The 16,757-nt window shown below is 37.0% G+C and overlaps 1 protein-coding gene across 1 annotated transcript in view; it reads left to right on the plus strand.

Moving 5' to 3' along the window:
- dlp (dally-like) overlaps nucleotides 1-16,424 on the plus strand; it is a 93,796-nt gene extending 77,372 nt beyond the window's left edge. Inside the window, exons 2-10 of the mRNA XM_068354834.1 lie at nucleotides 1,421-1,579; nucleotides 1,995-2,229; nucleotides 3,275-3,431; nucleotides 4,944-5,109; nucleotides 5,373-5,503; nucleotides 7,225-7,395; nucleotides 8,820-8,923; nucleotides 9,830-9,969; nucleotides 12,340-16,424. Coding sequence (XP_068210935.1) covers nucleotides 1,421-1,579; nucleotides 1,995-2,229; nucleotides 3,275-3,431; nucleotides 4,944-5,109; nucleotides 5,373-5,503; nucleotides 7,225-7,395; nucleotides 8,820-8,923; nucleotides 9,830-9,969; nucleotides 12,340-12,812 — 1,736 coding nt within the window. The 3' untranslated portion in view covers nucleotides 12,813-16,424. The remainder of the gene's footprint in view (nucleotides 1-1,420; nucleotides 1,580-1,994; nucleotides 2,230-3,274; nucleotides 3,432-4,943; nucleotides 5,110-5,372; nucleotides 5,504-7,224; nucleotides 7,396-8,819; nucleotides 8,924-9,829; nucleotides 9,970-12,339) is intronic.
- The last annotated feature ends 333 nt before the right edge of the window (nucleotides 16,425-16,757 follow it).

A 16,757-nucleotide genomic window follows, 5' to 3' on the forward strand; every position in this document is an offset into this window, starting at 1 on the left:
ATCGATTACTTGGCAGTGTGTGGATGTGTGTTTGTGCGGACGTCATAGCAAAGTAGATACTGCTGCATAGGCCTATTTTTAATTAGAAGCACAAGTGGCTTCCAACGCAAGAGCCCGTGCTTTCCAGCGAGGTAAAGCAATCTTAACAAGCAAGCAATTAGACGCACTACGGCCTGCAGGGTTACAAGAGGCCAGGCAAACAACAAAAACAACAATTACTCTCTCACACTTGTCTGCGTGTACGTAGGCCTATTTCTATATTTCAGATTCTGCCAAATACGAGAGATTACCAATTGTTGTATTATGATAGTTGATTAATCTTCAATGCAAATGAATTATCACATAATTCATATTGATAATAAACTTACACTACTGGTTTTCAACCGGGTCTTGGGAAAACCTAAAATGGTGTTGATTTGCAAATTAATAAAATTGTCTTATCAACTTGATAACGTATCTTGACACAGCTGTATTATTTCAAGACAAATTGTGTTTACAAAATCCACTAAAATATTTTATTAGAATCCCATATCTCTGTGGATAATCGGGGCAAAGATATCCTGGGTGTGTTAGTCTCTTATCTTTGCGCTGCTTGTTTCTAACATGATTTTTGTCTTAGATTACAAGTGTTTCTAACTCTATTTTGTCCTAGATTACAAGTGTTTCTAACTCTATTTTGTCCTAGATTACAAGTGTTTCTAAAAAATAAAAACTTGTCTTAGATTACAGGTGTTTCTAACTATTTTGTCCTAGATTACAAGTGTTTCTAAAAAAAATTAAAACTTGTCTTAGATTACAATTGTTTTTAACACTATTTTTGTCTTAGGTTACAGATGTTTCTAACTAGATTTTGTCTTAGATTTTACAAGTGTTTCTAACATTCCATTTGTCATTACAAGTGTTTCTAACATGACATTTGTCTTAGATTACATTACAAGTGTTTCTAACACGACATTTGTCTTAGATTACATTACAAGTGTTTCTAACACGACATTTGTCTTAGATTACATTACGAGTGTTTCTAACACAATTTTGTCTTGGATTACCTTACAAGTGTTTCTAACACGACATTTGTCTTAAGATTACATTACAAATGTTTCTAACAACATTTGTCTTAGATTACATTACAAGTGTTTCTAACACTCCATTTCTCTTTAATTACATTACCAGTTTTTCTAACAATTTTGTTTTGGATTACATTACAAGTGTTTCTAACACAACATTTGTCTTAGATTACCTTACAAGTGTTTCTAACACATTTGTCTTAGATTACATTACAAGTGTTTCTAACAGGACATTTGTCTTCTATTAAATTACAAGTATTTCTAACAGAATATTTGTCTTAAATTACATTACAAGTGTTTCTAACACGACATCATTACAAGTGTTTCTAACACGACATTTGTCTTATCTCCCGCAGGTGACCACCTAAAAATGTGTCAGGGAACAACCACGTGTTGCACTGACGTCATGGAGAGAAAACTGAGCGTCGAAAGTCGTCAGGAATTTGACAACAATCTTAAAAACCTCCTGAACCCTATGGCTAGTCTACTCGCGAAGAAAAACGTTAAATTGAACGGTAAGCCTTTTTTCTTTTCCCTCCTGTATTTGTGTAATTTATAATTTGTTATTGTGAAATTCTCAATTATCATTTCAAGTTAGGAATATATTTCCTTCGTCAAATAATTGTTATTGATGTAACATAGTACTCAAATTGTAATAATTTTCTTAACATAGTACTCAAATTGTAAGAAGTTTCTTAAGATTATAATCAATTTCCATCAGTTCATCTATGAAAGATCACAACTAATTTCCATCAGTCCATCTATGAAAGATCACAACTAATACCCTTCAGCCCATCTATAAAAGATCACAACCAATTTCCTTTTATCCACCCTACTGTTCATCATATTACCTTTCAATTTATATTGCAACTTAGCCAATACACCCCAAAGTCTCCACTGCACCCTACTGAATCCACCGTCCTTCCGCAGATCTCTTCGGAAAGCTTCTAAACTTCAGCCGGAAGAGCTTCGACGATATGTTCAGCAAGACGTACGGCATCCTGTACCAGCAGAACTCTTACGTCTTCACCAATCTCTACGACCAGCTCGAGAAGTACTTCAAGGATGGCGAGCTGGATCTGAAGGATGCCATGGACGACTTCTTTAAGACCCTCTATCAGAGGATGTTCACCGTTTTCAATTCCCAATATTCCTTCACCCCGAAGTGAGTGGCTGTCACCCCATCAATAAGAGTGTGTATTCGTTCACCCCCCATATGTATGTTTGTCCTGATTCACCCCTACGTTCTCCCATGTATGTGTGTATTATGGTAATTTACTCATAAGTTCACCCCCTTTTTTTGTGTGTTAATTTACCCATACGTTCACCCCCTAAATACGTTTGTGTGTATTAATTCACCCCTACGTTCACGCTCTAAGTATATTTGCTTGTATTAATTCACCCCCTAAGTATGCTTGTGTTTATTAATATACCCCTAATTATGTGTGTGTATTTAATCACCCCCTAAGTATGTTTGCTTTTATTAATTCACCCCCTTTAATGCACCCCTAAGTATGTTTGTGTATTAAAATGTTCACCCCATATGTTTTGTGTGTTTTAATCCATCCCTACGTTCACCCCTAAGTATGTTTGTGTTTGATAATTCACTCCTAAGTATGTTTATGTGTATTATTTCACCTCTAAGTTTATGGGTCTACCCTGTATGAAACACCTGTGTATTAATTCACAACCTGTTGTCTGTACAGTGCAATGCAGCATTTTAATATTGACTGTGATACAGAATTCAACGAAGATCTCCCTTCAACGATGGGATTCGAACCCTAGATAGAAAGTGAGGTTACTGTTACTGTACGTTGTACAGAGCAATTCTTACCAATGGCTGGGCCAATTCAATGCGTCTTTATGCAAATATATTACTACTTCACAAATAGTTGACATTCTAGTGTTATAAGTTTAAGTTGGTCCGATTTTGACTGAATGAATTCTAGTGTTGTGTTGATAATATAAATTCTAATTTTTTATTATCCATGAAATTTAAATGAATGTCTTAACCCACCCATTCCTTATTGGTTATATTGAATTGAACACATGAAAAAAATTGATTGATAACCTGGAGTAATTTATCTCATAAGGACAAGATGACATCAGCTTATCATTATAAATCATTCGAAATTAATGTAGATAGAAAAATATTTGCTCATGTTTCTTCTGCTGTTGTATGACACTGATGTATGTTGAACCTTCCGCAGGTACTTGCAGTGCGTCACGCAGCACATGGAGGCACTGCAGCCCTTTGGTGAAGTCCCCAAAAAATTAACGACGCAAATAAAACGAAGTTTCGTGGCATTACGAACGTTCGTGCAAGGTCTCAACGCAGGGCGGGATGTGGTCAAGAATGTTCTTAAGGTTCGTCTAAATCTTCATTTAGGAATTCACTCCAAAATCAAACCATTCTTCTCTAGTGTAGGGTAGTGCCATAGCCTCTGTACCATGGTCTTTTACTGTCTTGGGGTAGAGTTATCTCTCTTGAGGGTACACTCGGGCACACTTTTGCATTTTATTTCTCTTTCTCTTGTTATTTTGAAGTTTTTATAGTTTAAAGATTTATTATTTTATTCTTAAACATCTCTTATAGTTTATTTCCTTTCCTCACTGGGCTATTTTCCCTGTTGGAGCCCTTTGGCTTATACCATCCTGCTTTTCCAACCAGGGTTGTAACTTAGCAAGTAATAATAATAATAATAATGAACATGAAACACACCACATGCAATGTATGGTTACTAAGGAGATTATGTTGTCTTTGATGTGCTGTTTTTCATAGTTTACATAATACAGTATAGAGTGTTTTAGCTTATTGGTGAGCAGGAATCACAATTTTACCAGGAAGATTAGGTCTTAGAATAAGTTAAATTTTACTGATAACTGAAAGCTCCACTGGTACAATAACGTTGTTACTGATCGTGTGATATTTTATATTTTTTTTTACTCATTATGTCACATAGTTTATTTATTTTCTTATTTCTTCACTGGGCTATTTTCCCTGCTGGAGCCCATGGACTTTTAGTATCCTGCTTTTCCAACCAGGGTTGTGGTTCAGCAAGTAATAATGATATCTTGAAGGGTCTTTGAAGCGTTCCTTTGTACCTAGTTGTCCCCTCATTTCAGTTCCAGTTTACCTCAGTTCCAATTTTCTTTTCTCTCATTTTGCTGTTTAAATTCATAGTACAAGAGCAAGGGTATCGCCAAAATTTCCTCTCGGTCCTGAATGGCTTTCACTGTGCCATACTGCCCAATTTCTATAGATTAGATTAATAGGCAAAGCTGCCCAGTCAGTCTGGAATAGTGAATACAGCAACCAATATGAAATACTATAAGAGAAATACCATTTCCTCATGTTAATGTCTTGATGTTGTTTGCATTGCTAGTGTAATTTTACTCGACAGTTTGATCAAAGTGTTTATGCTCAACCTGAAATAACTTGGGTACTTTTTGTTGATAGGTAGTAGGTTGGCCAGTCACCCAATGACATACTGCTGCTATAGAGTTATTGGGTCTTTTGACTGGCGAGATAGTATTACTTAGGATCCCTCTCTGGTTAATTTTTACTTCTATTATACAGTACTGTATTTTGTTTTAACTCATTGGGAAACTTTCCTTGTTGGAGCCCTTGGGCTTATAGCGTTTTGCCTTTTCAATTAGGATTGTAGCTTAGCTAGTAATGATAATAAGTGAATGCATCCAATACTGTTCATTAGATTAATCTTTTCAATATGGCACAAATATACTGTATGCTGTTTGGTAATGCAGTGGCTGCCACCGAAGACGCAATAGCTTGAAGGGCCACGACTTTCTTCGTCTAAGACTTAACCTCAAATCCAAGTAAAAATATCTTAGCTCATCTTATCCTACTTCTTGCAGGAGAACCTCAATAAAATTTGCGCTCACGAACTGATGAGGATGACCCACTGTCCTACCTGTGCGGGTCTCCTGAACGTCCAACCTTGTATGCCTTACTGTAGAGATGTCATGAGTGTTTGCTTAGCCCACCACCAACCGCTTGTTTCACACTGGATTGCATATGTTGGTAAGTGAACTTTATTGAATGTTCAGTTTGTATTTTGTTTTGTAATCTTTTCATTCCACTATCTGAGAGAAAGTTGGAAATATTTTTTATTTAAATATTTGACTTGCAAGTATTTTTTATTGTTACATAGTCAAATTTCCCATTTTGAATTATTCTACTGTTATGTGGCCTCCCTTTTACCCTACTTTCAGTTTAGTATCGTACTCTAATATGTAATTTATATATTAAAAAAAAAAAATTTTACCCGTTTTTCTCATCTCCAGATGCCATGGTGGATGTGGGCGACAGATTGGAAAACCCCTTCAACATTGAAAATGTCGTTCAGCCAGTTAACTATAAGGTGTCTGATGCCATTATGAATTTCCAAGAAGCAGGACATGAAATCTCAACCAAGGTAGGACTGGAACTCGTATAAATCTCTGGCACTGTCGTACGTTTTAGTTCTTTGCGCATGTTGCGTAATATTCTTCACAATATAGATCACTTTATGCACTCTGATCTTCCCAGACTATACCTTGCTATACTTAAGTACTAGATGCAGATAATTCTAAAAGCCATGCATTCTCCACATTAAGACACAATACTGTGCTACACAAGTTTTTTTTTTTCCAGCTGTGACCAGATTGTGTAATGATTTTCCTAATTAGTCAGTTGCATCAGTTGAACTTCAGAAGTTCAGTCATTTTGTAAATGCTTTTTTGTTATGTAGGTTGACTTAAGTCTATTTTTTTATTTTCCATATGACATATCTATTTTAACGTTGTTACTGATCTTGAGATATTTTTTATTCATTACTTTTCATATATAATTTATTACCTTTCCTCACGAGGGTACTTTCTCTCTTAGAGCCCTTGGGGTTGTAGCATTTTGCCTCTACAGTAAGATTATAGCTTGGCTATTAGTCATAATAATAATAAGGTTAAATTAAGATTTGACATTGTTTTTGGGGTTTAGGAATGAGTCCAGAAGAGGAATTAAGTAGAGCCTCATCGAAGACTCTTACCTCATGATAATTAACAAAATCGATAAGGAATTAAAAATCTGTAACGTATCCCACAGTCAACAGTAATTCATCAGCAGTTTACGTCGTGGATCGGTCAGTGCATTTACTAAGAATTAAGCGTAGATTATTTTGATTGGCTTTTATTATAATTCTAACTTTAGCAGATGCCATTCACATGTTCCGTACATATTAGTTCGCCTGTGTATGACAGTCTCCCTTACCAGAAATGGGTTCACATGTAGCCAAAATTGTGAAGATCATGGCAGTGGTTTTCAGAGAAGGTCTGAGTGAAGATAAGAATGAGTAGCCTTGATTAGGTTACCCCAAAATCAAGGCGTAACAATGTGTAGCCTATGCAGGCAAACACAAGGGTAGTAGGGTAATACTATATGGACTTCAGAACGTAGTTGAAGGCTATGTTACCATCTAACAAAACTGTAAATCCAATCATCGATCAGTACTAGTTCTCTTTTTCCAAATCAGCGTGGATAGGGAAAATGCATTCATGTGAGGAATTACTGTACTGTACTGCTATTACAATATTCTTCAGATAAGGCTGAGAGATGATATATAAGCTTATCACTAAGGCTAATCAGTGTTCAGTGTTATGAATAAAACAATAGCAAAGGAATTAGTTTATCAGACGAACAGTACTATGAAGGAAGAGGATACGTAACGGCTCCTCGCCTATCCTTCTCCCTAGTTTCCTAGACTGGGTTAAGTCTATTAAGGGTGCAGATATCTATGGTCATCTATGGATACGTCCCTGATTATACACATCTTAGGATAGTCGTTCCAGGGGTTAGAACCCTGTGATACCTGATGGTAATTCTCTTGTAATATTACTCGCAGAAATATTATAAAGTAGGAAGCTGCCGAAGGGAACTTCCACCAGGGCGACATGGCTCGAGCCCAAAAATAGATTTTTCCCATGTCAAAATTTGTTTAAATCAACAGCAGAATATAGTACTAGATATGCTTAACAAGTTACCAATGCCCTGTCATTCTTTTATTTTGCAGTTATTCATTAAAATTGTTATAAATAAGTGTCTATTCTATAATCCAATAATATACTAAATGAAGATAGGATATTCATAACTCATGCATTTCAGGTATTTCAAGGATGCGGGTCACCTCGACTTGGGCGCAACACGAGGGAGGTCGTTACGGGAGAGCTGTCTCAAGAGTTTCTGGAGTTCTCGAACTCCCACCAGGACGAAGGTCTCGGCAGAGAATACGACAACGTTGCCGTCAGCAGGCACATCCATGAAATCAAGACGAAGGTAATCCCCCAGGCTAAAGATTACTTTATGCAATTACATTTTGGATTCTTCTCGGTGTTTCAGACTTGAGTTCTTTTCAAATTATTCATATAGATAACTGTTTACATGTGTTACCTTTCACTATATTACTTGCCATTAGGATTTCCAGTCAAATGCAAAATAGGTAGGGTTTACAGCTCTTTATTTGGGCAGAGCTCATATTGTTTCTAAGTGAATTTAGCCCCTGTGTTTTTTTTAAGTTTTAGATGAGTCGTAAATAATTAATTGACTGAGAGAAATGTTTTAATCTCATCATATAATTCACTGAGATTATGTTTTCTCTATCACTTACAGTAATTGGAATCTATAGTAGAGAAACAACAAATGAAAAGAGCCTTTTCACAATTCTCTGTGAAAGTGAGATTCCATTTTCAAACATTTATCAGTTGTACAGTTAGAAACAGGAGTTCCTAACACACCTTGCTCTGAGGAAGTGCTCTTTCTCACACTTAATCCGTTTGGTTACACACCGCACAGTGTGGTGTGCTTGGAATTCCGGTGTCCAGCTGTATATTATAATATTGAGTTTTTACATTTGGATTATTTTTGGGGGAATGAACTATTTCCAAATGTGATTTTTATTTTTATTTTGGAGTGGTGCTGAGATTTTAAGATGTTGTCCTTGTGGATTTTGGTTTCGTTATGATGTACAGTACCTTGCTCGGTTCTAATAAATGATTGGAGTTGTAACAGCTCTCCCACATATCCAGTCCTATCCCGTATCCTTCCAAGACAAGGTCAACTGTATTCGGGGAAGGATAGCCGTGGTTGCTTTAAACACGTCCCTGTTACATCAGGACAACATGGCTCGAGCCTAAAAAATGAAGTAGACATATGAATAAGGTCAAATTCCAATGCATTATACATGATTTACATTGATGTATTAGTAGATGGGAGAAGTACAAGAGGAAGGCCAAGGTTTGGGTGGATGGATTGAGTGAAGAAAGCTCTGGGTGATAGGAGGGTAGATGTGAGAGAGGCAAGAGAGCGTGCTAGAGGAATGAATGGCGAGTGATTGTGACGCAGTTCCGGTAGGCCCTACTGCTTCCTCCGGGGCCTTGGATGACCACGGAGGTAGCAGCAGTAGGGGATTCAGCATTATGAAGCTTCATCTGTGGTGGATAACAGGGGAGGGTGGACTGTGCCACCCTAGCAGTACCAGCCGAACTCGGTTGAGTCCCTTCTCAGGCTGGGAGGAACGTAGAGAGACGTCCCCTTTTTTGTTTCATTTGTTTGATGTTGCCTACCCCCCAAAATTGGGGGAAGTGCCTTGGTATATGTATGCATTAGTAAAATTATAAAACCTTTGTTTACCAGAATAGGAATCATTGGAAGGTGTTGGTAAACAAAACATCACAGTAATTGTATTTACGTATTTTTTACAGATTAAGAATTCACGCGATTTTTGGTCTGAGCTCCCAAATAAAATGTGTAAGGATGCAATAAGGGAAGACTTTTCTAAATGCTGGACTGGTACAAAGATTGGAAAGTAAGTTGCACATTTTTTATACGTACTGTCGAAATTTTATTTCCATCGGAAATTATTATTACTAGTAATGCAAAGTAGATAGAATGTAGTAGGCCTGTTTCTAAATATTTGGGAAATATGCCTATGGTGGCATATATTTAATAATTTTAGGAATACTGGATCACATTCTTATTTCAGTCAATATCTGTGGTACAGTATTTACTTGAAAAATTCATGTTTATCTTGATTAATTTTTGGACACTAATGTTGTCTATGAAACATAATGCTTTGCTTATCCTTACAATGAGAAAACTTATTTCAATTTAATGATGCACATAACCCTCACTCAACTGTTGCATGTTTCCACAGAGTGCTTACCTAAAGGGATTTGTGCTTGGATAAATTTAAAGTGGAATAAACTCTGTAAGGAGGAAGTCTTACCTGTGAGGATAGATTTTAAGACAGGAGAAGAGGAACAGCTTTGATGAATTGAAAAGAAATTTTTAGTTCTTCTGTGTCATATTTCCCAGTTGGAGCCCATAGGCTTATAGCCTCCTGATTTTCTAACTAGGGTTGTAGCTTAGTAATAATAATAATAAACTTTTCAGGCTAGAAACTTATTATACTCAGTATGTTGTTCTCATATTGATCACAATGAAATACCTTTCATAAAGTGTTGCAGTACAGTACAGTAGTTAAAAAATTTACTTTTAGCATGTCCGTTTACATTTTAGTTACATGAGTTACAAAGAAACTTTGATAATTATAAAAGTAGCATACATTTAATGCTTAGAATTTACAGGATTTCATAAAGTATAAAGGATTTTTTATGTAACTTATTGCGCATCTGTTTTATGTGCCTCATTATACTGTTAAGCCTTGATTTTAACACAGTTCTGGGTCTTAATTAATCTTTAACTCCAACAGGTACGATGCCAAGCCGAGTTTTAATGCCACCAAGGTAACACAGAGTTCCGAGATGAACGTCCAAATCATGAGGTTGAAGGTCATAACGAGCAAGCTTCGAGAAGCGTACAACGGACGAGACGTGTCTTGGATTGATGACGGTAACTTTAATTTGATTTCTATTCATCTGTAAATATTTTGTTATGCACTAATTTGATTAGTTCATTGTTAATGAAGCCCTTTTATTTTATTTCTTAGCGATGCTCTAGATTTTCTATGCAGTAACAAGATTTTAAACAACTCCTGCCCATTAACTTATGGAAAACTTTTCTATTTTAGAATCAAACTAAATTTATTTTGAAAATAATCTTCTGATTTCCTTATTTACTAATGTAGTCTTTGAGTTTTTAGCATCATTTTCTTGAAGTGTTGCATACCATGTCTAGGGTTGCCTGGGAAGGCCTGTAATATCTCGTTGTCTTACTTCGATAAGAACCTCCCTTCTGAGTTGCAGTCTGTAAGGTTCAGCAAAGGTTGCCTCAGCTGATGTGTTGAGTTTGTGAACATTAGTCAGTTGATCGGTGGTTCTTGTTTGTCCAGAAAAGATCATATTAGCTTTTTTCTTAGCCTTTGGTAGCCACCAAAAAGGACTCTTCTGCATCAAGGTTTGTTGCTGTGTCACTGCGGATTTCACTCGCTCTAGCTCAGTCCCACTGTGTGGCACAATGGTTGTCCTTTGCCTTGACTAGCGTCTTACATCTTGGGGCTGGGAACTAAACTATGATCTTCATTCCTAATGTTTGCTCGACTATAGAGGACTCTTCCCCATCAAAGATTCTGAAGAATATATAACTTCAGGAAAGGATTTTCCAGCTACCTCCCCATCTCTGCTGCTATTTTCCCACTATGGTAGTTTGTTCCACATATTCACCTGCTACACTAACAACTGCTGTCGTATCCTCCTCTCAAGGGTCGATTGAAACATGTTTACTGTTCTGGAGTAGATGATACACAACTGACTTTTAATAAGTCATCAATGGAGGAGTTGTAAATTTCCAGACTCCACTAATCTCTAAAGGTTTAAAATCTACTCATGGTTGGCAGAGGCAAGGGATATTAACAGTGGCCTAGAGACTGACCATATATACATATGATCAGCACCCAAGCCCCCTCTTCACCAAGCTAGGACCAGGGAGTGCTAGGCAATGGATGCTGTTGACTCTGCAGGTAGTCCTATGGACTCTCCCAAACTCCCATCCTCAGCTCACAAGGATTGTGAGGTTGCAGACTCTACAAGAAACTATAAAGCTTCAGCAGGACTCAAACCGCTGTTTGGCAGATCACCAGGCAGGGATGTTTCCAATAGACCACCATAACTTTTGGTTCTTGTCTTTCTTCTTCCCCCAGTATCCTAAAGCTGTGGTGCAGTATATTATATAATACTTTAGTTGTGTTAGTATTGTTATTACTCCTATTTCTGCTTGGTAGTGATTGAGGAAATTCCACCCGGAGAGATACGACTCATTATCATTCCTGATGTTTATCCTCCTCCGGTTGAGATACTAAAGCATTTGAGTGCCACTGAACCCTCTTCCCCTGATCCTGCCAGTATTTATGAGTCCTTCCTAATCAGTTAGGCATCAGAAAAATTTGGGTCTTATTCTCTGGATGTTGAAGATAGGAGTCCTTCATGTTGCTGAAGAGCTAATTCCAGCAACTTGTGTTCCAAATGCTGTTCTCTGTATTCAGTCTTATGCGAGTTGACCCTAAGCTTATCTCTCATCAGCTGTGTGGTCAGGTAACATTTCAACATCATATAGGAGCAGGGATTTACCTTCATCTTGACTTCATCCAATACTAACTACAAGTACTGTACTTTGGATTGGCATCCAGCAGCTTTAGTACCTATCATGGCTTCTCTTCATGGTTCTTTGGGTGTAAAGCAGTTTCTGTGTATTACTGGCACCTTGCAGACTCCTGGTTTCTTGGGTGTGATGCAGTTCCTGACTTCTTCTGGTTCCTTGGGTGTGTCGCAGTTTCTGAGTGTTTTTGGCACATCGTAGACTTTCCGCATCATCGAAAATAAGAAAGAATGATTGGTAATTAAGGCATTAAAAGAGGACTAGACATGTACAGTACTGTAATGGCATTTGAATTTTATTTTATACAAATTGATGTGACCAAGCTCCGTTGTACGGGGGAAAGAAAAGTTGATATGACAAAAGATCAAGAATTTTGTTGTCATATAATCATCATTTTAGAAGAGATTAACATTGGAAGACCAGGTTTCTGTCTAATAGTTGACAATACCTCGGTATTCTAAAATACTGTAGTCTTATGTACTAAGAATACTGTAGCTATATAATTATTATCGAGTGAAATTTGGCTTGTGCCTGTCTTGTAATGTAGTGTTGTATATATGATGTATACACTATTAAAATGTCAACTCTATTCTAAAAGCATACTTAAAACTTTGAAAATAAAAAATGCTTTTTCAAGGTCTCTTACTAATTTATTTCTTAACTTTTCAGAGTCCTGGCTAAACAACGGTGGCAAGCAAGATGAAGAAGCTGTGAGCAGGGAGGAAGGGAGTGGTAGTGGATCCTCATTTCCCCATTCACCCGGCCATTATCCACCCGACGATGAAGATGGATATGCCAACTCGGATAGTTACGCAGGTTCTGGAGCTGGAGCTGGAGTTGAAAGTTTCGATATTAGCACAAGCGAAGGATCGGGCGATTATGGATCCGGAGACGGATGGAGAAAAGAAGTCTACGAAGATGTCCACGTCAAAGGACGAGGAAAGGACCGCGGATCCGCACCGATTCCATACGACACGCACGGCCGTAACACCGGCAGACCTCGGAATCCCAAGCCCGAGACACCTCCCGGCGGAGCAGAACAGCCACCCTCCGCAGCTGCCAAAGAGAGCATGTCACTATACCGCGCCATAACGATTTACATGTTGCCAGCCTTCATCATGTTCCTGGGCTCAATTGCATAAGCCTTTACGCATGACAGGAGCTCTAAACATTCTGGCAAGAGGAGGGCCAGGTTAGAATCAGGGATTGGTGTGGGTCTTAGAACTTGATGGGATTGCCTTCAAGAAAAGATTTTGTGTGACTAAAGACCTGTGGAAATTCACTGCAATTTTTTTTCTTTTTTTTTTTTTTTTTTTTTTAATAAGAGTGAAGCCTTTTGAAATGAAATAAATCTCCTAGTAAGTACAGTTTGTGGCTATTATTGATCGTAGCACAAAGAAAAAAAATGCCACATATTTGAATCAAAGGTCATGTGGTGTTTCTGTAATCAAGTCGCACCAACGTATATTGACTAGTAGGATGCGTTACTGCTCCTCCATGAATTACCAGCAGTATATGGAATACTGTACAAATGAAAAATTATAGATTCAAGATGAAGATGCTCCATTTTGAAGAGAGAGGGAGAGAAAGAGAGAGACATCTTTTGTGCTAATCACTGGTTGGTGTGTGACTGAAGAGTTTCATGGAAGGGAAAGTGTTGATAAGTATATCTTCTGACATTGTTAAGATTTGGAAGCTTAACAAACACCCCATACGTACATAGAAACTCGACAAGTGTGTGCCATGATTGTGAAGTTGCATAGCATTACTCACTTCTTTTTTTTTACAATATTTATTAACGTACAGTAAATCTACTGGAAGCTTAGAGCCATATGTAAGTATCTTTTTATTTCTGTATACTGCTTTTACTAATGTTATGTTTCATCATCATCACTGTATTTGCTGATGAAATTTTTACAGTAATGTGAGTTGTCGGGTTATTTTCCTCATTCTCTGGCGGACAGGATTTCGTTTTTTTTCCCAAACGTCCCCCTAAAAAATGTGTAATGCATGTAGTCCTTTTATTATTTGCTGTGATAGGTAAATGCATCAAAATTCTGGTCTGCAATCAAAACCTTAGCCGTCCAGGCACAAAATCTATAGACGATAATACCATCATGATTTGAAATGTTTGTAATATTAATTTGGTCCAGCCACTACGTGCATATGTTGCACTCATTTTCTGTGTGAATGTTTCACGCCTTGCATCGTATGTGTTTGCCATACATCATTACATGTCATGCTGTGTCCGTGTAAATGTCTTCATCATTATCATTGTGGGAAACCATATTGTGGTTTGTGGTTATAAATATATATATATATGTATTCTTTTCATATAGGCCGTGAATCGTGTGAATGCATAATAATCACCAGTCAGTTAAACATAATAGCTTCTTCAGTGTCATTCTAAAAGATGAAATTCAAATTAAATAACATATTCTGTAGTTGTTTCTTTTGTGGCTTAAAAGCCTTGTGCAACACAGGCTGTTATGTTGTTTGCTGTTAATATATTGTAATTGTACAGCATAGTCTGTTAATTACTACCAAGATAGGCTAGTAACAGCAATAAGACTGTACAAAAGGAGAAATAAGCATTCTGTTAGCAAAGTCTATCAAATATTTCCTGTTCCATAACCCTAGTGGAAGTCGGATACGAAGGGGGGGAGAGAGGTTAATGAAAATGTTGCCGAAGCAGACATCCACGTCGAATGTCCTGTGTTTCCGATGACTATTGTCTTGGTACTGCTAAACTTGTAAACTTAGGATTTATTTAACTACTGTATCTAATCCAATAGTACATGAAAGATGATCTCATGAGCTTAATAAGTCTCTACCTCCTGCTCTATTCCAAAACAATTACAATAATACGAAAGATTTCATTGCGAGCTTGAAAGAGGCCGTAGGTTCCTCCAGAGACGGAACGTGCGGTGAATAACGTCGACGTAGAAACGACGAGAAACGAAATGTGAAAAGGAATATTCAGTTAAAATAAGCTCAAGTACTTGCCACATATCCATGCTTTATCGATAGAAAACAAAATGACTGGAGAATTAGCTCAAGTTTATATGAAAGTATTTTGTAGATTTCTGATAATGAATTATACAGGCCCAGTGCACAGTAGAATGGAGTGCCCTTGTAAAATTCCTACTCGAGTCACAAACTCTTATAAATATTGTAACAAGAGACTGTAATTTTCTTTTAGCAAATTATACTTAATACTCTACTCATTAAGGTAAGACAGATATTGTCATTTGTAACTGAAAAACATATAATCCCTGTGGAAATGTTGGAAGTAATAATGGGACTCCTAAAATCGATTTTGCCATCGTACATGGATGACGTGTTATAGCCAATGTAGATTGTTTTATATTTTTTATAGTTTTCTTGCCTTGCATCATTTATTATGGAGTCATGTCTGTACTTACAAACTCTTTGTTCTATTATTCCGAAGAACAGGTGTACTGTACTTTACCTGTATTTGTATGCATTCATTTTTTTTTTTTCACTTTTTGTATAAAGGTATTCCAATGAATTTTTCCTCTCCTGTAAGTTTCTCTCCGGAGATGAAGTGCTCGAGTGATTGTTACCTTGTATTCTTCTTCAGGCCTGTTGCTGTTTTCATCATTTTTATCTTTCACAGGAGGAAGCTTCTGTGATTTCTATAAAGATCATATTCACTATTGACTTCTTTGATAACTAAATTATATTCCTAACAAACTATAATGTCTGGTAGCAACGTCTTGCATTTTTCTACGAACATTTCTGAAAACCAAAATGTAATCATCTATAGTACTGTACTTGATTGTAGATGATTGGGTGCTAAAAAGCATTAGCATTAGTACAGTGTAAGGCAACAATCAATGTTAATACAAGGAAGTCTCTAGCTAGCAAACCACATAGTTATTCAATTATCTTTTCTTTGTTATATAAAAATGATTGTCATCTTGGTCCAAAAGGCCTGAAGAACTTGAAACAAATGATTGTTACTTTTTTCTGTTCCCGTACTGTACTCAGGGTGGACCTCTTTTTAATTCCATTTTACTTTTTGACAACTGTTCTTTCCAACTGAGGGGTTAACATTTCTTCCATTTATGGTGTGTTCCAAAGAATTTTTTTTAATAGACTACTTTTAAAAATGGAATATTGTAATATATCAGAGGGATTTTTTTTTCTTAATTTTCCAAAGACCTTTCATTTTGGTCTTGACTGAATCATTCTTACTAAGACTTTAAAAGCTTGAAATGGTATTCACCAGAGCCCTTTTCAATTATGAGCGTATCCCTTTGTATAGTCAATTTCCCTTTATAGAAGGTATCGAAAACATTGTACTAATTACGTAGCGACTGAGCTCGACGACCGAATCCTCACACCAGCTGAATATTTATTTCATGATAGTGACCTTACCTCAGTTCTGATCAATTTCCGTAGCTGGATAGAAGGATTTCGTGGGACTTGTAATTTCCCAAAAATGAAAAATAGAATTGTTCTGTGTTCTTCAATCCCATATCCAGATGGTTAAGTTTTCTATCGAGAAATGCAACAGCTTGAATGACCGTGAAGTCAGTCGTATAATTATTCACTTTGGAGTAACAATGCATTTAAACATTTTGCATTTATGTCGTGACGTGTAAATTTATAGACTGTAACAACCTGTATCAATCATCTGGCACTGTACGAAATTCCACTCTGTAGAGATGTCTGTACAGAGATATTTTGTTATTTTATTGTACATAATACATAATGCAAAAATCTAATGTGTTTTTATACATAACCCTTCAGTAATGCATAATGGAGAAATGATTTAGCAGCTAGAGTGGATATAAATGTGTTAAGGTGGTTTGGCCATGTTGACAGAATGGAAAATGGATGTCTGCTAAAGAAGGTGATGAATGCAAGAGTTGGTGGGAGAAGTACAAGAGGAAGGCCAAGGTTTGGGTGGACGGATGGAGTGAAGAAAGCTCTAGGTGATAGGAGGATAGATGTGAGAGACGTAAGAAAGCGTGCTAGATATAGGAAATGAATGGCGAGTAATTGTGACGCAGTACCGGTAGGCCCTGCTTCTTCCTTCGGTCGTCTTGATGACTGCG

This window comes from Palaemon carinicauda, chromosome 31, assembly GCF_036898095.1.
Source record: "Palaemon carinicauda isolate YSFRI2023 chromosome 31, ASM3689809v2, whole genome shotgun sequence".
Classification (NCBI taxonomy): domain Eukaryota; kingdom Metazoa; phylum Arthropoda; class Malacostraca; order Decapoda; family Palaemonidae; genus Palaemon; species Palaemon carinicauda.